Genomic DNA, 21814 nt, shown 5'->3' on the forward strand with positions numbered 1-21814 from the left:
GCTGTGTGGGATCCATCTAGACTACTTTCCTCTCCCCAGACCTGCAGTAGACTAGAGGATGTGTACAAAAACATGGAAATCCCAAAGACAAACTATGGTTCTTGAGTAAAATGCAGGTCCTGCATTAGGACTTCATTGCATGGCTGACAGTAATCTTGCGATGACGATGTGCACCATCTGTTGTTTTGATGGGTTATAAACTTTTTCCCAGAAGAATGCCAAAGCACATTTTGAGATCAATTTACTTTTAAATTCCAAAATATCAGTAATTTTCATAGATTTAATCCTTAAAGAAGATTATCCCTTGTTTTAAAGAAGTAGTGATTACTTACTGTGTAATCAGTAAGTAATCCTCACCTTTCCTTGTAAACCTCACCTTTCCAATCACCATCTCCTGAAGTTATCATTTTACAAGTGTTGGCTGATACTAAAAATAATGCAATTCCATACAGATGTATACAGCTCTGCATTGTAGCAATTAAAACAAAAACAAATTATTAATAAAATTTTTCAGTGCTTAGTGGATTTTGTTTTTCTTCAGAGAAATAAATTCATAATGCCACTGACATTAAGAAACAATTTACATATGTTGCAGCAATTTAGCACTCACAGGCTTCTGACTGAAAATGATTTAAGAATTTTTCTCATGGCAACACGAATGCCACACTCCATCTCAGAACTGAAATTCTTCAATGCAGAAGTGCACTATTTAGATTACATAACTGACAGAAAATTTGCAAAGTTTTTTTCTAAAAAATCCTAGTGATATAAATGTCATGCAAGCTTTTCTTGGCAGGTGTTGAAAGAGTTAAAATTTCATACTGACATACAGTTAAACATATTTGAGCAGCTTCAGGGAAAAAGGGAAACTTGATAGATTCAACTCAATCCATATGGAAGAGCACAGAAGACAGACTTGAACTGAACTTATCCAGCATTAAAACTGGACAACAAATGGTAAAATTTCATGTAGCATATGGCAGTCAGAACATATTGTCATGGAAAGCAAAGCCCAGCAAACTCTCAAAAATTTGGGCTTGACCAGCTTCATATCAGAGTTGTTTAACTAACAAAGATGCTGATATCCTGACATTCTATCAAACTTAGCATGTCTAGAGAAACTGAGCCTTCTACTGTTGATTTCACAAGAGTAGATTTACTGATGAAGAATAATCTTTAATTTTTTTTAAAGTGCAACTGCACCTAAGTTTATACACAGCATAGTTTTGCTTTGTTCCTTCCCAGGTTTATATCTAATGTGGTAGGCTGAATCCCTGTCCCCAGCACTGCTAGTTGGTAAAATCAGACTGTGTATGATAAAACAGAGTATTCAACATAGCATTAATGCAGACCCATCTAAAATTTGCTATTCACTGTGCTTCAAAAGCTTTTTTAGGCTCTTGTCTTAAACCAAGGGAACATCAATGTCCACCCATTAGGGTGGACACCCATTATTAGGGTGTTACCATCACCCTAATACTAAAGTTAACCCTTTAACCTAATGGTTTGAAATAGCTCTTAGAAGAAGTCATTTACTCATAATTTTTACCTGGAAGGTTCAACTAAATGAGACAGTTTAGTCATATCCACAAACCACTGGAAGGAGACAAGGCTGCCAGGACACCTGTCTGGCAATATGTGTGTCATCATGAGAAGTATCTATTTGCTTGAAAGGGGTGCAAATAACTAAACAGGTTATTTTATCCATGTGTAGTAGATAAAACCCCCTTTTTTTCCCCACTTGCAAATTGATGCCTGCATATTTCTTTATTTTTCCAATATAAACATTGCTTTGGGAACAACTTCTAAGTCAGTAAGTGACGTAGAAATTTTCACTTACAGTTTTTTCTTCAGTCAAAGCATTTTGTTACCAAAGTTACAATACGTCATTTCTAAATATAAACTAAAAATAGACTATGGTAATTAATTGTGATCATTAAATCTTTTAACTGTGGCATAATGCCTTAATTCTGTAAAAACATATCTGCCTATGTCCAAGTGCTTGATGTTCCCAAGTGCTTGATAAAGTACCACTCATCTAAAGAGCAAAACACCAGGTGGCAGCATACAGTGAAAAAAAATGTACCTTTCTAGCAGCACAATTAGAGGTGTTACAGCTGAAGTCATAAACTTTTTCTTCAGTTTATAAAAAAATGATTATCAAACACAACCAGAAGGAGACAGTGTTGAAGACAGTGTCAGCAACTCTACAAAAGGCAGGAAACACGAGAAAAAAAAGCAGTATATAAGCACAGCTGCCATAAACACGTTGCAAGAAGAGACAGAAACGTAAATGTACAACTGGACATCTTGGCAAGCCTCAGAAGCCTTCATGCTTAGCACTCCAGAAGCTGGGTATTTATTTAGATTACAAATATTTTGTTGGGATTGAACTTGGAACAGAGAGTAGATAGCCTAATACATGTATTTCAGATAGCCTAATATGTGTATTTCCTGGGTCATGCTGTACCTGTATAGAATTGCAAACCTTTCACTGGGAAGTCAATTTATATTGGTCACTTGGGATTTAATATTGAGGGAGAGAAAAAGTCGGAGAAGGAGAGACTGTCCCTGACCAAAGCAGAGGTGACACTTCTCAAAGATGTTGTAACTGGATTCAGTGATTTTGCTTCATATTGTAGGAGTAGCTTGCTCATTGGGAAAAGAAAAAAAAAGAAAACAAGGAAAAAAAGGAAACAAGAAAAAAAAAGGAAACAAGAAAAAAAAAGGATCACCTTTGCTGTTTTCTTATACTTGATTGACAAATGTAACTTTATGGTATTTTACTGTTTGTAGGGTAAAATAACAGGCTGTTAGAATTCAAATGAAATTGTGATTGTGTGAAAAGTTCATATCATAATTGATTCCCTTACCTTGTTTTCTCAAACACTTTCTTTTAAACATAGATATGAAAGACAATACTAAATTAATCAACTTAATCACGTCCTGAGAAGAATTTTCTCATCTTGTAGTCATAAAAATTATCAAATTTTTAAAGAAACAGTATTTGAATTAATGTTGCACATTAAGGGTCTTTCTCTCTGATGCTTACCAGATTAACTTTCAGTCTGCCTGAATGAATAAAATAAGAATTCAAGGAATACTATAATGGCAGCAAAACTTAGAAAAGTTATATGAGGACTTTGATAAATAGGCAAATATAATATAAAGGGATATTTCAGAGACCAAAATCTATCATCTTTCCAACTGCATGACCCACTGCTAAAGATTTGTCAGCGCAAATGCACTGACATACTCTGTATGCATTTGCATACCTCATAGTTCATTGAATTTACTGTACAACCTGATGCAGTAGGAAATTTAATTTCAAACATTTCAAACCCTTGAAATAATTTGATAATTTTCTGTCATATATTAATATTTAATCTGAAATAAAAGTTTCCTTGTACTAACAATACATTTCATCGTCTTTCATAATTAAACATAGTGTAGTTAAGTAGCAAGAAACTTGAACTCCTTAATCCACAAATCTCAGAATTATTTTTTCACAAAATAATTTGGCTTTAAAAGGCTCAAATTTTAAAATATATGATTATGAATCAAAAGTGCATTTGGTCAAATTATTCTAGTACATATAAATTAAAAGTTTGCAAATCTGTCATCTAGATAATTCAAGTTTTGGTCCCAATCCAGTAACAAGGTTTGTGAAAGTGGACTCCTGAGCTCATCCAAGGCTTCAATGATACCAGCAGCTAAGCCTGAAGCCCATTCCAGTGCTCAGTCAGACCAGGTAATTTTATACTTGCAAGCATAACTGATGTCTTAAATCACTTTGAGACTTGAATGCATCTTAAATGAGTTATTATAGCTAATCTGAAAAACAATCTGCTCCTAGGTACCAGCTATTCTGGTGATAATAGATGCCTGATTACCTTTGTACAGAGTGATTAAGGTTAACTTGGACACTGTTGAAGCAGGAGGGATAAGACTGCCAAGACAAGGAGTAGAAAATAATCATGGCTGGGTTTTTTTCACCTGAGCAGAAAATAAACAGGCTTTGCAGAGCAGATGTTCAAGGACAAAATTTTGGCTGTAGCTTTTAGGTGTTAGTTGCTGTTGTCCTTTAGCCAATTTTTTGTACAGAGGAAGTTAAAAAAAAAAAAAAAGGACAATGATAATTGATTCAAGTTTTCCTTAACTGGTTAGCTTTTAGCTGGGTATTGGAGAAGGATACTATAACTTCCTTTTAGTTATTAAAACACATTTTAAGTACTCTAGTCACATATTGTTTCTATAATAATAAAACCACATTTAAAAATAAATACTTTCTGGTCTTTACTGTTAAGAATATTGTAATTGTCCAGATGTATAGCACTGGTTTGTAGAAGACAATGACATATAGAATATTTACATTCCTTTCTCTCCAAATCCAGACAAGACACTCTCTTTCTCCAGTGTTTCTCATGGCCACTGGGGCAAAAGACAGTTGATTTCTTATTTTTTTAACCTGATTTCAACTCTCATGTGATTAATGCTAGCCAAGCATATATCCTCAAGTGTTAATATACAAAAACCTTTGTCTGTTTTGGAGACTGATTAATAAATTCCCAGAACATAAAGATGTGCTAATTATGGAAGCATGAATACTTTTCTACTCTGCAAACATAAGTAACATAAGGATGCCAAAACAATTTCTTACTAACCCATCTTAAATTATGTAGGAAATGTATCTGTTCAGTCATATGGATCCCTATTTCTGCAAGGATTGTCCGTATAAGCACATTTCCAAACATGTACAGTTTGTGGCTCAAACACAAATGGTCACAGGATGCTATTTCACCCTGACCATGAGATCTAACAGTGGCATCCTAAATTTAGGATGGAGATAATTCAGCTGTATGCTTCCTGTAAGCCCAAAATGCCAAGTACATCTGCATATCAAAGGTCTTCATGCTGCACCCTGCAGAATCACAAAGAAGCCTTTCCATAGTGCTCTGTGGAGAATCCTGCTCTTCCTTGTGATACCTGTATCCAGTAAGGAGTTCTGTGTGTGTGTGAGCAGGCAGGTGTGTGCTTGTACATAGGGGTATGTGCTGTACACAGGCATTCACACTGACCAGAATGGCTTTGACTATCCAGCAGTGAACCTTCATGAAATGTTAAATAACTTGTGCATGAAAATATATACACATAACCTTAATTTTATTTAAAATAATAGCTATTATTAATTTGCAGAGAAAATTCTAATTGACATTGAATTTTAAATACAATTCTTGTTTAACATTTTATAAAATCTTCTCATGAAAATTTAAAATGTCGTACTTTCCGCAAACCAAGGAGTGTATAATTTCGACTAGAACTATCAAACCAAATTATGCTTATGGATATCCCAAGACATTGTGACACTGTTTGAAATTATTTGGTTTAAATCCGTATAAAGCTGAATGAACATGAGGGACATGGTCTGTGTGTACACAAATTTTCTATCTATGAGCTATAGCCTGTGTAATTAATATGCTTTACAAGTTCTTTATCAGGAAGTAGATCAAAACTCATGGCTCCCTGCCCTGCCTTGGTATTCCCACTACCCAGGTCTGCATATGATGTGGTGTTTAACTTTACAGCTTGACTTTGATGCAGTAAATTATTTGCTATAGTTTGTTTAAAAGTCCCACAAATCACTCCATAATATAACTAATTACCCTTGCACTCATGTTTACATACAATTAATAAATACAACAAAAGAAGTTGTCCTTGGAGACTAAGCATCTGGAATCCTTGGAGATCTGCAGTTACAAAATCTGAACAGGGAGTAAAATCTTTGAAATGGTCCATTGCTATTAAAAAGTAGCACACTGAGTTTCAAGTGCAGAATAATTTTATTCCTATAGCTAGTCTGACAAAAAAACCAAAACCAAAAACAAACAACAAAAAAAATCCAGATCAAAACTAGAAAAACAAAACAAAGAATTCCTCAAACCCTCCAAACTACAGTCTCCTTTATAGACAGAACACCAGAACACCACATTGTGGATTTTCAGAGGAGATCACTACACAGATTGCTACACAGTATGAGGAGTTGCAGGCTGCAAAACTTTAGAAGAGAGTTGTGTTTGGAGAACCTTTAATTTCCCTTATGAAATAATTATAGAATTATATAATAAAGTAACATTTGCATATATGTTCAGCATGACATATTCATCACAGCAAAAGTAAAAAAAATCAACTTGCTGAAGCTGAATTAACACATAATATCTAACTCCCAGGAAGTGACCCACCTTTCTGCAAAGGTAGGTGTTAAGAGTTCCCCAAATACTAGCAGAGAAAACAAAATTTAAAAGGGACGTTCAATAAAACCTTAAAAAGTGAAGAAGTGTCTGTGTGCTTCTCAGGATGTGGTAAAATGGGATATTACCTTCCAGCACCACATATGTACTTACTTGAGAATTTGTGCTGCTATGTATGCAGTGACAGAGTGCAGAGCTCTCTATTTGCTATAGTTATGCACTGATGATAAATTACAAGTGAATTTATTTTTGTACAAGTGAACAATCCCAAATGTAAATGTTTATTAGAACTTCTGTTAGCCACAATCAAAGGCATTAGTTAACTTGCTATTATTGCAGTGCAGTAAATGACAGGTGCCCTCTATTTTACTTTTTATAGACTTGTTCTAAACATGTATTTATGGTAATTACATTTTTTATTTTAATATTTTACCCCAGATTTTCTGCTGGTCTGGTAACCAGAAGCATTTCAATAAGTGAACAGATGGAGTAGGAGTTATGCTAAGACTTTAAAAGTCTAGATTTCTGTTTTTCTTGAGGCAGTGGAAACAGCAAGTTCAAGAGGGAACAGTATGTCAGGGGTTTCTAGGACATCTGAGCATTTCTGCACACGTTGATGGTTGAAGTATTATAAAGAAGAGTTCTTCAAAACATGGAAAACAGTGAAAGAAAGAACCATGCTTGAGAAGTTCTGTGTATCTCTGAATATAGAAGGTTCCTTGCCATATCTGAGCTCTCAGGCCAGCCCTTCCTCACCCCCTAGCATGCACTGGGACTAGCAGAAAAGAGTCTGCTTGCTCAGAGGTTCCCCTCTGATCCTTAGCAGCTGGAGCCACTTGCCAAATTTTGCCTTAGAATGACATTCTCAGATCAGTAGGGTAGTAGATACCTTCAAGAGGACTGGGACGACTGGATTTGGACATCATAAATCAGCCACAATTTTTCTCTGGCAGCATCCGTTATGAGATTTAGGAAATGTTCTGTGTGCTACCACTTCAGAAAAACATATCTTCCTAAATAGCATAGCTCCTTTAAATTATTTTCTCATATAAAATACTCAGCTTATTGTAATCATCAGCTGTTAATAGTGTGTTTTTAAATGTGAAACTTCTAGTGTTGTTTGCCACTGAAATGACCCTTTGAGACCAATTTCATTTTTGTTCTCACTGTCTCACACCTTCTGTTGTACAACCCAAGTAATGAATCCTATAATATTTTTTTAATTTTACTTCCAATCTGGAATCATGAGAGAAACTTAAAAAATATAACCTTTGTACTCACCCCAGCCTTTGGTTTAGCTCCAGAGCTGGCAACTGAAGAGGGAGATGCTAGGTCAGGAGCATGGATATTAGAAGACAAGTTTGTTTGCATGTGATTTACTGAAGCAACATCCACTCCACTTTCAGAACCAGATTCAACATCCTGTAGAAAAATATTGCAAGTCTCTTTAGTAAATGTGAATGTGAAATAAAATCATATTTCTGCTAAATAATGGAAATATTTAGGCAATCTCACTTAAATACACATGCTTGCTGTCTTTTTCAAGGTGGTGATCTGCATTAGCTACCACTAACATCAAAGCTATAATTCCCCTAAAGGGTAGGATCCAATATAAGAAAAATCAGTTAAGGACTGCAGAAGTTTGACATTTTTCTCTGATATTCAGTATTTCCTGTGTGCTCCCACCTTCTGTCTCTGCAGCCCTGCTAGCTAGTGAACATCTGTAAGCCATTATGCAGATGAAATGACTTCACCATCCAGCAGTTTATACAATTCAGAGGTACAGCTCCTTAGTTTTTTGAATCACCAGACACTTATCAGCCAAATACCATTTCTGGTTAAAATGCCCTTGCTTTTAATGACACTGATTACATTCCTCTTTCTGAGAATAAAAAGAAGACATACAGTATGTTTTATTGTTAAGGAAGTAAAAATTTAGCACGTGCTTGATTTACTGCGTAGGGTGGGGGCAAGGGATTATACTGTTTGCAGATAAATTGTGACACGTCTGGCAAAGACCTGGCTATGTGTAGAACCAGACATACACTGCAAGATTATTAGCTGAGGTGCAGCCTGCATGGATACAGCTACACACTGTGCAAAAAAACCCTCCTGAACTCTTCATCTCAGAAAAAGGGCGAAGACTCAGTTTCCTAATGCCAGATTCCTAGAACAGGTGAAATATGGGGCAGAGTCATCTCAGGGGTTCTGCTGCTGAACTGAAAAGATACAACACCCTTTGATTAATTAATTCCATTTAAGTCTCTGGTCTGCCAAGCCAAAGCTGCCATTTGGGCACATGCCTCTATGTCATGTACATGAGTGTCTTCTGAAAAGGGTTAGAAATTCGGGACAGAGCTGGACTCTAGGTAGGACCGTGTATTTGAGTCAGGTACTTCCTGCCAGTGAGTCATCTGCAATGTGAAGCTCTGGGAAATGCAGCAGAGCCACGGAGCAGCCTCTGCAGCAGTTTGGCTACAGCTGCTCTCACAAGTTTCTGGTTAGCAGAGCTGTGCTGCCACAGTGCAGAACCATGATCCCTGCTTCATTGCTCAGGTTTTTACATCATATTTGAATGTTTTCTTACTATAGAATAAATATGAGCCTGAACTCTACACTTACATATCTTGAAAACCAGAGCTTTTGATCTTCTGGCCCGCAACAATCAAAGGTTGTTCCTAGGAAATTCCTAGGAAATCACTGTCCACAGATAGCACATATTCCATGTTTGATGCAAGCTGTCTTTCTGCAGGGCTGCTTTGCAGCATGGGAACAGGTACCAAGTCTGATTATCAGGCAGGGTTACTTATACATGTTGCCTCTACTCCCTTTATTGCTGCAAGAAATTAGCTAAAGTGCTGGCATGGATTGGTGAGATTTAGAGAACAAATGTTAACAGTGTATTTCATGTTTCCTGTGTCATCAGTGTTTAAGGAGATATTGTGAGAACACTGATATTCAGTGAGAAAATGTTTAATGATGAAAAATAAAATTATGTGATTTTCTCTAAAAAATGCCACATTATATAATTTTCAGCTGGTCAAACCCAGTGAAATACAGTTTTTCTCATCTACAGACCACTCAGTTAGCAATAATGAAGCCTGGTTTTCAAAGGAAAAACTCCTTGTTATTTAAAGAAAATATCACCAACAAAAACAAATTGTACAAATGCTAGTCTAGAGATCTTGGGGCAGTGTTTCTCAAGTTTCTTGAATTGAAAAACATCTGCAGAACATGTGGGTGAAATTAACAGGAAGTCTGCAAAAGAATACCTCGGATCAGCCCTTTCATGTTCTTCAGAGTTACATGTGTAAACATGTTAAAGAAAAAAAAGAATGCATCAGTCATGTTTGTGAGCTGTCCCATCTCCTTTTGGATTACTCTCACCAAAGAATGATCCTTTTAAGTGAATAACTCCCCCCTATATTAAATAATTCAAATTCTGTTCAGAATCTTACTTTGAATGACTACGGACTTTCTGCCTTCCCCTAGCAGAAAAACAAGACCTGTAGCTCAGACGTACTTTCAGTTCTATGCAATGTCAAATGATACACACTCGTGTTCTGAATCTGGTGTGACCCTGAGGCTGTGCTGACTTTGCATTTACAGTGGGTGATAATTAGAGAGCCAGACATTTTCTGAATCTTGTTGATCTTCCTTTGTTTTATCTGGGAGTTCTGAAGCTCTCATTTATGAAGGGATGCCAAAAGAAAATAATGGATGTCAATATTATTGCCTTCAAAACATATATATATATATACACAAACAAAAAATAATACGAGTCAGATTCTTTACAAAATAGCTTTAGTTCTAAACCAAGGAGCTGAAAATGTGAGGACTTAAAGAAAAAGGTGAAACAAAAAAAGATTTTATTTAAAATAATAATAAAAAATTGACCACACTGGCTTACAGGTATATGCCTTCGTTTGTATGTTGGGGTGCTGGATGGGGAAGAGCCTGCACTGAGAGCATTTTCAATATCCTGGTCAAGCTGGTCCAGTTTCATAATTAACAGCACCATTGAATCCAGCCGTGAACGATCCCGATCTTCTGTTATTTCCTAAGGAACAGAAAACACAACTGATAAATCTGAAATGGTATTATTTGGAAAGAATAACCTGAAATTATGAAAGATCTGTTTCTTCATTTGCCAGGAAAGCACACTAAAAATAAGCAGATTTTTTTAAAAAAAATACTGCTTTACATAACCAGCTTACTGACTATTGACATACTGCTGGGAAAACATTTTATATTAACATTTAATATACATCCATTATAGCAATTAAATGTTTTAAAAGCACAATTGTTTGGAATAAATGCATCATTACCTGTATACACATACTTTCAAAACAGCTACAGATTCTAAACAATCCTCAAAATATTCACCCCAAATTAATTAAATTGATTGTAGAAGTACAAATGATGGAGGTTAATCTATGATGCAAAGAGGTGAGAAGTTCAAAGAGACCATTTCCCAGCTGAGAACAACCCCAACTTCTTGTCTTTGTGGAACTCATTAGTCTAACTATGTTTTGTTGATTTGCAGCAGAGATTTCTGTCTTGGTTGGAAATTCTTGATAAACATGAGGTATATCAGGGTAATAATGAACACAGCATCATAGATCCTCTCACTGGAAAGAGAACAGGATGAGGGGGTATTCACATCACAGCCCCAAATACCTAGTTTATGCAGCTAAATTCCCTATACTCCTTAGAAAAAGGAGGCAGAGCAGATCCTCAAAAGTACAACTCAAAGCAAGATCTTCAATTAGATGCACTAAATAATGCTCTCGAGGAGGTCCTTCCTTTTCCTTTTATAGAGAGACTTAACACAAAATTTAGATAACTAGCCTCCCTCAAAATTCAGGACTATGAAAACCCCTACTACCTCCTGCATGGATTTTCATAATTTGAACTTAGAAAATATGAAGTTCCATTAACTCACATGAAATAATATTTTTATAAATCCTTCCCAAGAAACAGATGTAAAGATGTTACAATTGTACCATTGTGCCCAAGAATTAGGCAATATAAGTGTCCAAATTAGCTCTTTAGTTTATAGTAACTAAACTGGTTTTCAGGCTATACAGACTTCTCTTGTTAGGATTCCATTAGAAGGATTTCTGTAGACTGCTTTAAAGGCATTGAAAAACATGAATTAGATGATTCCTGCTAGAACTAAAGGATAAAATAGTCACATAAACCATGGTCTACGTGATCTTTAGGTGAAGACAGATGTGATGGTTACTTAATCAAATTTTAGAAAAGTAGAAATACAAGTCTGTCAGTCCATAGCAGAGTAATGAACAATGTATAATGTAAAGGTCAAACCCAAGGAAACTGTGTATTTCATTTTGTATTGCAACTGGATATTTTGCATTGAGTTTCTAAAAAAACTGCTGAATTTGCAGGATCCTCTGATGAATTTGAACTGAGCTTAGAGTGATTGTGAGAGAATATCACCTCAAAATACCTTAGAGATCACCAAAATGGGTTAAGTTTCACTTCCTTCCAAATTGAAAACACAGTGTCCCAAATGACTCATTGCCACTGCGTGGATCTTCATTTTAAATGATGTTAAATTGATACCTGAGATTTATGAATATCAGAACAGTTATTTCATCTAATCTGCATGGGTACAGAAAGCCCAGTGGTGCAGCTGAGCCTCTGCTAATTGAGTAGAAATTCTCTCCTTTGTTGCAGGGGCCGTGTTTGCCATGGTGAGCACGACTGTCACCACTTTACACATCCAGAGGATGCCAGTGCTGGTACTGAACTATCTGCCTACACAGTCCCCTCACTGTGGCTTTACTTCTATTGCTTTTGCTTGGAAATACACCACTGTAAAGGCTAATCAACCTAAAACTGACACTTGACTTAAAATCCAGAAATTCATTGCCACAACAAAGAAAGTGGTGGTGCCTGGGTGAGGTATTTCAATTTGTTTGTTTTGTGATTGGTTTGTGTTTTTATTTTTTGTTTTTGTTTTTGTTTTTGTTTTTTTTCCTCAGGGGAGAAAGATATGAGGCATTTCACTCAAAGGAAAATAAAATTGGAATTTTCCCCTAGAAAATTGTTTGATTCCTCCTGCTATACTAGTATAAATTTGCTTTGCATGGAGCAGATTGAGAATGCTTGAGAAGGATGCTGAAATGAAGAGGTGGCAAAATATTGCTCAATGTGATACTCAGGCTTGACACAACATGCTGGCTTTAAAGGGAAACACTGCTTTCAGAAAACAATAATATTATCATTATGGAATTTAGCTAGTCTGTTTAGAAGTCCTAACTTTGTGGTTCTGGCTGCTGTTCACATCAACATAAGAAATTTAATATTTTAACTATAGTTTCTGCTTTTACAACTTATTAAATATCTTTTTTTCTGGGGCACTATCAATTTGTATACATGCAAGTCTAAGCATTATAAAAAAAAATAAATACATAAAATAAAAAAGACTAATCTTGAGTAGGAAACTCATCACAACACAAAACAAATATTATTATCAGATTAATTTATGTTGAGACAGTTTTAGTCTTGATAGTCTCCAATGAATTTCCAAGAGCTTTATAACCCTATTATCTTTTTTGTATCTCCCTTTTGTTTATATTCTGAGATTTTATTACTGAAGTACGATATGATCTATAGCCAGCAAGGTATTAGCAATTAATTTGTTTCCTTTTGAAAACACAGTAGTTCCTTTGCTTCCAGTCTTTCACATTATTTCCCACTGATAGATATTTACCTTCCAAATTAGAATGCAAAAATATAAATTACATTTATATAATTATACATAAATCCTGCCTTTGCCATTATGAAGTCAAAACTTGGGCATTAGAAGTGTCTGGTCAAAGAACCCCCTTACAACCTTAATTTCTGCCTTGAGGCATTTGCATAGAGCAATTCAGGCATACATCACAAACATAAAGTGTAGGTCAAACTCGAGATGTTATTTGTCTGGAAATTTTGTTTTTAACATGTCTCCACATAAGGAGGAAATAGTCTAGGTCATGAACTGGAAAAAACAATATTTCTTTTACTTTGTATCCTCACTGGTGTGATAAAGAAGCTAGTTAAATTTGAATATATCCATATGTTTAGAACAGAAAACATTGTAACTCTTCCTAGAATGAAGGATGCTTGAATTACGCCTAAATTATAAAACCCCAAATGTTTTTACAAGGAAAACAGTTTACAAGTCCTGTTGCTATCATCAGTAAACAATGTTAATAGAATGAAAACATTTTTGAGAACATGCCTGCAAATGAGATTTAGCCAGTTTTTTAGTCGCCTTTGTGAATTTGGAGCTCGTATCATTATTGACAAGAATAACATTACATTTTCCCACTGTGTACTCCCATGTCTTCAAGTGTTTGTGTGTCTTTTTACTACCAAGTTGCCTTGTGCAACGTGTGAGAAGACCTGGCATTTTCTTAATATAATGTTCTCTGCACATAATTTTATAATTTTTATTTTGAACACTTGATGAATAAAAATCCTTGTATGAAGGCAGCATTAATCAGAATACCTCTAGAAAGAACTTACCCCCTCCTTTTCATTTATGGTTTCAAGAATTTCATACCCATATTAGCAATACATTACAATTACTTAATTGAACTCAAACAGAAGAAACCAATTAAAATGTATGACCCTAAATTTGGATTTAATACATTCATTCTGTTTTACCCAGGCATGGCAAAATGGAACTGGATGCATTTCAATTCCTTGCTCTCTTAAACCTCATATTTGTCCAAGTGTGTTTTTGCCTTTCACCTCTAGCCACTGTTTTACATGGCACACACAGTCCCTTTGCCCACATACCTCTTTTGGCTGAGTAGAGCTGAATCAAAGGGTACCTTTTGAAAAGGGTTAAATGACTGTTAAGTGTAAAACCTATTTTAATTTTCATAACATAAATTTTGTACAGAAAAAATTGGTACTCAAAACTAAGGTTGTGCTCTCTCTTAATTCCCTCAGGGGGATGGAGTCACTCCCCCCCTTCCCTGTAGGTTCTCTCTTGGAAAGCATCTGCTGATTCCAGAGTGAGCAGACCCGCTCAGTGCCAGTGTGGTCCCCTGTGGTTAAGGAGGGGAGACAATGCCCCACTCTAAACATCCCCCTGCCAGGGCCATCAGGGCACCACCTCCTTCCTGACACTCTTGTGTCAAGACGCTCATAATTGCTTTGAAAAGGAAAACCTGGATTTTAGAGGCAAGATTTTTACACAAAAGAAAGAGATCATTTATGGAAAGAGCTGGCTGAGTTTTGCCTGGTATTCTTGATCTGCAGCCAGCTGGACTGAGTTAAGATCTTATATTAATGCTATATATTTCAGATGGCATTAAGTTACTCATTCTTGTCTTTCCTTGCTAAAAATACCCTTTCTGAAAAAAGAAAATTTTATTATATATCACTGATTTAATGCTATAAAAGTTTTCATAGAAAGAAACAAATGAAGAATGCAAGATATGCTATTTTTAAATTAGTCTGATAATTTTTTACTAGCAGATAAGCAAATAAAGTTGTATTTTCATCCTTCTACATAGGACTTAGAGTTCACAAACTTTGGAAAATACCTAAGGGTTTTATCTTTCTCTAAATTTTATGCTATACTGTACCATATACCTGCCCATGACAGGGGTTTTGGAACTAGAGGATCTTAAAGGTCCCTTCCAACACAAACTTGATATATCTTTATCATTTAGTGCATTTCAAACATGGAAGTGAGGAATTGTTTACAAATGGAAAGCAAACTGAATAGTTTCTGTTTTGCACTGCACTGAATACAGTGCAAAAGGAACGGAGGAAGAAGAATGAACATAAAGCCTAGTTTGTCCTTCAGTTTACCAGTGAAAACATACAATCTAGGAAATGCTTGGTATCTATTCAAAGTCTGTTACTGACACTGTACCCCACAATACCTGAAGGCAGAGCAGGAGTAGTATTGAGCAGCCTCCTGAAAGTATTGCAATTCTTCCCACAATTGCAAAGGCCTCTGATTCATGCTCAATACAGACACCAGAATTAAAACAAACAAACTTCTACACATTCAAAATGGGTGACAAATAGGAGTTCTTGTCCTGTATGGTTTTCATGCTACCCTAGTAAATGAAGGGTTCTGAGAATACAGGTTGCACTGTCAACTCAGTCTTTTTAGACTTTATCTTTTCATTCATATGATTGTGACATCAATAAATGAAAAAACAGCCTATTAAAAATATATAACACAATACCCCCCTAAGGTATGCTAATAATACCTTAATTTTGCACGTTATTCATGTGTGGGAGTGTGGAGGGGCTGAGGTGGTGGTGAAGATTCATCACTGAGCATTTCAAGTCCAGGTAACACATTACAGAAAATTTCCTTTATTCACTTTTCTTTGTCCTATAAAAATCAATTAAAAATTCCTCATACAAGAGGAATGGGTTTAGCTGGTCACTTAACCAGAGAGATTGGTTGGCTCATTATCAGGAGCTGACTGAGAATTTTTATATCTTGAATGACAAAATGATAGGAAGACTTTGTCATAGCCTGCAACTTACTGAAATCAGCCCAGTGCTTATGGCTTCTGAGAAACTGGTAAGTTATTTAGTTATCTACATAGTAACAGAACAGTCTGCATTTATCTTTCTGGTTTTAGTAGTCTTGTTCAGGTTAGGAGTTTACATGAGAGATTCACTAGGATTCTCTGCCAGACATAAACATTTTCCAATACATGTCATATCTGGAGGAGGCCAGTAGAAGAGAAAAGGAATCAAGGAAAGCTGAGATATGGTGCATTCAACAAGGGATTTTTTTCTTCCCTGTACTCTGAAGCATGACTAGATTATGAACATCTCTGTAAGGAGGCAAGAAATAAAAAATGGAACTTCAGAGTTCGTGGTAAAAAGAATGAGAAGGGGATAATTCTCCTATAGAAAACTAGAGGATATAGACAGGTATAAACCAATCATATTGAATCTCATGGAGTTGAAGCAATCTTGTGTCTGAAAGGACACATAGGATCAAGGCACAAAAAGTATCAAACCAGGTGCATAAGACCTACTTTAAACATGTCACCAGTTAGTTTACACTACTGAAGAAGAGACCTGCCTTTTTCAGTGGCAAAGTATCAGAGCACCACATAAAAATCAAAATCCATAAAGCACTCTCCCCCTGCCAGGTGAGAAGCAGAAATTATTGTCTTAGATGGTTAAAAAGCCTAAATGTATTAAATTAAGAATTAAGTTAAGAATGGAGACCAGAAGAGTTGAGTCTATGTGATGAAAGGTGGGTTGATCTACATATAACATGACAAGATGTGATTATGATCCCATTGCCAAGATGGGCAAAATGTAAGATGTAATTTGGGCTGGTGGTTTTGTTTAGTTCTTTGTTATGCTGCAAAACTTTCCTGCACTCCTGCATAGACAGAAAATCTTTGACATGCAGAGCTGTTGGGAAATCTCTTTAAATATTTTGGTGCTACATATGGTTGATTTCATCAGAAAACAATGCACTAACTGAAGATCTTTATAAAGTCATGCAAGGGCTCTGGGAGAATTATTCAAAGAATTTCTTAGTATGGCAAATGTAGCAATTCATGATAAAGGTTGTTGGAAACTTGCAGAAATTATAACACAGTCGTGTTTTTCTCTTGAAATTTCAAGACAAATAGAGATGCTCTGAATTTAAACTTTTCCCTAATAAGACTGAATTTTTTAGAAACAGTGACCTTCAAAATAGCACTGTTTCTTTCAGAGGCAGAATATTTTCTGCAACAAAATCACTGTCACAGATTCTCAGAATGCTACTTACCCTTGCATATGGATTGCATGACACAATTGTTTTAGGTAGAATCAGAGAATAATTTTGGTTGGAAAAGATCTTTAAGATTAATAAGTCCAACTATAAACCCAGCCCCTTCGAGTCCACCTCTAAACCATGTCCCTAAGTGTCACATCTACACGTCCTTTAAATATCTCAGGGATGGTGACTCAAACACGTACCTGTGTAAGCATACAGCATATTGAGGAGAAAGACAATAATCTGAGAAAGAATATTCCTCTCTCCATAAAGTAGATGTGCCACTAGAACTAAGATGGATGAGAAAACAACATGAAATAGACATAGAGAAGTAAGTGAGGTCTCTTGAATCCCACAAGCTACTTCAGGCTACTCAGTTGATTCTCTGAGATACCAAATATTAGCAAAGACATATTCAGGTAAGCAAGATATTTTTCTGCATTCTTACCAGAATATTCAGAGTTTCATACTCTTATAAGCACCCTGCGTGTAAGATTACAGAGCTATAAATTATTGCTATGAAGACCCTGAAAATCAATCCACTCTTGTTGCCAGACAAACTCTAATGGATGTTTGCTACTGTATAGTAAATCCTCTATAAAACCTTACAGTAGACAATGATGAAAAATACACTTTCACCTCACATGATATTAATAACAGTTTAGTATTTCAAAAATCAGAGGTGATCAGAAAACAATTGTTCAGTAACTTTGTACTTTGTTCTGTTTATAGCTGCACTCCAAGTTTAGTTTTAAAAAATAGATATCTAAATCATTATCTGACACAGGTCATGGTTATATGGTTATTTTAATTTTCCCCAAAGTCCTGGTTCTAACAAGTTCCTGTTCTCTCATCTATTTGTCCTGGCTACCCCTCAGTTCTCCTTGCACTGGTTTCTAGAAAGTTCCAGAAAACCATTGGGGGTCCAGCTGAACACAATCCCCAGGAAAGGTATAGTGCCTATCAGGGTCTTCTGTGCAACCTTAAAAATGTCAGTGCTGGCCAAGGAAGACTAAAAAAAGGCAGGACAAAAAGCTGTACTGAATTTTATTTTTTCTTGAAAAAGCTTAGAATTTAATTGCAAAGTGCAAAGTGATCACTTAACTGTAACTTTTTTTGTTGGTGGGATTAAGCTGATTTTACAGATATTGTAGGGTCTTGATGTCTTCTCAAGTGTTTTTCTTCAGTATACCAATACAAAGAACTCAGGGAGTGTGTACATGTAATTTGCTGAGGGTCTGAAAGAGAGGTGTATTGTCAAAAAGCAGCAGCAAACTGCTGTCCTCTGTCTCTTAATCCACCCATTTATTCCTTAGCTTTGGCAACCTATGCAGCTGAAAAAATGCCAGATATATATATTTTTATGTCAGTAGTTTGTAAGAGAACATGATAGCATGAGAAAAACCCTCGCTAATTTTTTATATTCAGAGGAAGAAGCTTAAGTGCTCTGTTTTCTTGGGAAAGAGCTCACTCTTTCCCATGTGAAAATTGGATTGTCCCAGTGACAATTACCTTCTTACTAAATTACTTCTGCACAGTGAGATTTAAACTAAGGTTACTTTTGTATCACAATTCACTGCACACTGGTATTTATGAGAGCTGTAATTGGCTGTTGAGGAAGTGGTAGCAAAATCCTTGGGCTTGAATGGGGATAAGATTTTTGTTTGTGACTAAGATGTTCAGGAAAATGCTCAATAAACTTGAATGTTCAGAACTTGCCTCAATAAAAGGGTTTCAACAAAAGGGTTACAAAACTAGGTGTTCATATCAGACTTCTTGGTTTAACTGCATGGAAGCTTAGTCACAAGCAAAAGAAAAGCCCCCCAAACTGGGATTGGGATCAAACATGTTGGGAGTGAAAATGTTGATCAAGGAAATTGTAGTTCCTTTTCAGACACATTTAGAAAGATTCTAGATGGCTCAAAAAAAAAAATCATAGAAAAGCACGTTTGTTCTTTCACTTTGAATTCTTAGCAAATCGTAATGAATGGCAATTAGAGGTTTTGAGAAAATACAGAATCAAAGGAAACTGGATCACCCTTTATATGTCACACACCATATTTTACATCCAAGATGTTTCTCCAAATAAATAACCAAGATGTTGCAGTCATGCAAGCTTTTCTATAACTCTGCAACAATTACTGCACCATCTCTGCAGAGATGATTCTGAGGAGCTGATAATGGTCCAAATTTGATAAAAAAAACCCCAAACTGCCTTGTTTACCTCAGACTCCCCTTAATAGCATCTGTCTTCTGTATATTGTTGTCTGAAATTCATCAAAGCTAAGTGTCTAACCATGTGGTAAGTGGTTGACTGGAATTTTGGAGCAGTCTGTGGTTCAGACAAGGTATTCTGCTTTTCTTTATAATATATTCAGCTATTTCATGTATGCCTTTGAAATATGTTTATGCACACTGGAATTATTCTAGCTATGAAATGTTACTTAAGGGGACTGATCTGTGCACAGTGCCCAGCATTGAGGGCTTGCTCAGACGCATGCACTGGCCTGTAGACCAGCCTTTAGGGCTCACTCTCCATTCACATCAAAGGACAGAGCCCATGTAACACAGAACCAAAAGACAAAGCTAGCCTGAAAACCTCATTCTTCTGCAACTACCTTTGTGAAACCTTGAGTTCATTTTCCCCTAAAGTGTGTGGCTTATACGTTTCTGTCACTTACTTTAAGTGCTCATTTTTCTTCTTCATTTCTATCCTAAATCCTTAGGAGGTCCAAAGTTGCATCAATAATTGATACTTAAGCGATTTTTTCATAGACATTTAAATGAATACATTTGGTATGATCGTTTTTAACATTCACTGTTTTTTCAGCTTCTTAAGACTAGTGACTATTTTAATCTGAAATCATCAACACTAACTACTTGAAATACAACACAATAATAAATATTACACGTTTAGATACTCTGTTCATGAGCTAACAACAGGAAGTCATAGAATCATAAAATATACAACTGGAAGTGATCTTGAAATGTCATGTCATCTGTCTTTCGATGACAAGGCTGTCATACTCGATGTATAGTTCTCCACCTCTACTTACAAACCACCAAAACAGCCCTAAGCAAAAAAGTTCTTATTCCAGTGTTACCTTCCTTAGTACTAAAAACCTAATTCTAACATGAAATCACAAACTTTCTCTAGCTTGAACTTGTTAATTCTTATTTTTACCAATTTTTGTTCTGCATGACAGGTTTTTCTCCTTGGAAATGATATTGTGTTCCCTCCATCCCCATCTTCAGAGGCATTTCTTTCCCTCTACAATGCAAGTGCAGGGACATTCTTTCATCTCTGGACATTCTCACTCACATCAATTCTTTAGTCTCTCTTGGACTCCCCTCCTGAAGAGCAACTTGCAAAGCCCTTTGTCTTCACTACAGGTGAAGCTGATGTAAAAAGCACATCTTTAGGATGGAAAAACACACAATTTTCAGGGCATTTTTCTGTTGTGACAGCAAATAAATGTCAGTTTCACCTCCCAGCATTTGTGGTCAAAACTGCTGGCAGCCGACTGAGGCATGCAACAAACAGGTGAGATGAATGATTGATTGCCAGGAACTACTCTGGTATAGCCAAACTTGGAGAGAAGTTCTACAGGCTCCATACTTGCAGGCTTTCAAGACCCAACTGGATGAAGTTCTGAGAAATCCAGTCTGATCTCAAATCTGTTCCTGCTTCAGTAGACTCCTCCTGAAGTCCCTTCCAACCCAGTTACTAGGGTTATCTTTAATCTTTCCATTGCTGGATGGAAATTAATTATTATCTACAAAAATTACTGGTGAAATCAGATTGGGTAGGAAGTATTATAATTGAATGCAGCTAAGCATTTTGCTCAGTGACCTACCTCTTTACTGTATTCCACTTAGTGTTTGCATTGCTGCTGGATAGGTACTGCTGTTTTGCATATGGCCTTCACAGACAGGATGTGTGCCAGTCACACACTGGAGCCACACCTTCCAGCAAATGAATTATACTACACTGTAGGATAAATAATCTTCTTCGGAAGATAAGAAAAATACCTTCAAAACTGAATAGTATGGTATAATCTTTTTAAAAGCACTCAATTTGTTGCAACTAAAGTGAATATTCAGCACCAATAGCATTTCATGGGGTTACCACTTTGTTATTTTCTTTCACAGCATAGCTCAGATATGATCAGTATTGTGTGATATTTACAAGGACTGTTTGATGACTTTCGCTTTCTCTATCAGGAGTAACCAAAATATATGACTCCAAATTGTATGCATCAGTATTAGAAGGAAAACTCAGATTTCCTTACTATAAAATCTGAAAACAGATGAATATACTGAGGTGAGGAAAAAAAATTAAAGGAAAAAACACATAAGTAATATTGATGTGACAGATTATTGTGTATCATATCTTAGCTCTTAACCTTTATCTGAAAAATATATATGTTTACACTGTCAATCAAGTGTCAATCACTGTCAAGAGGGTAATAAGGAGTAACTGAGCAGTAAATGACAGCCTGAGCTGAAAACTGAGGCCCTACCCCCTGGGGGAAGCTAACTGGTGATGCCTTAGCTGGACAAGAGTCCAGCTGAGACTGGATTGTGGCCACAGCATTTTCCTTTTTTTTCTTGGCCCTGAAAGTTTCAGCCAGGCTGCTGCAGGTAATGAGCGCTCAGCTGTGACAGGCGGGAGGAAGGAAAAGCATTGTGTCCTGCTCTGGACCCAGCTGGGGGGTGAGCTCTTGCCTCCCGGCTGAGCCTACAGCACCTCTACATGCCTGCACATCCCTCCTCCGTTTTG

The 21814-nt window shown here is 36.2% G+C and overlaps 1 protein-coding gene across 8 annotated transcripts in view; it reads right to left on the reverse strand.

Moving 5' to 3' along the window:
• The window catches only part of DLC1 (DLC1 Rho GTPase activating protein), a 246968-nt gene that overhangs the window by 176488 nt on the left and 48666 nt on the right, over positions 1–21814 (reverse strand). For all 8 annotated transcript variants that reach the window (XM_063401997.1, XM_063402000.1, XM_063401999.1 and 5 more), the window contains 2 exons: positions 10159–10308; positions 7530–7670 (listed from right to left, as the gene is read on the reverse strand). In XM_063401997.1, the coding sequence (XP_063258067.1) occupies positions 7530–7670; positions 10159–10308 (291 nt within the window). The remainder of the gene's footprint in view (positions 1–7529; positions 7671–10158; positions 10309–21814) is intronic.

The sequence above is a fragment of the Prinia subflava genome, chromosome 7 (assembly GCF_021018805.1).
Source record: "Prinia subflava isolate CZ2003 ecotype Zambia chromosome 7, Cam_Psub_1.2, whole genome shotgun sequence".
NCBI classification, from domain to species: Eukaryota; Metazoa; Chordata; class Aves; order Passeriformes; family Cisticolidae; genus Prinia; species Prinia subflava.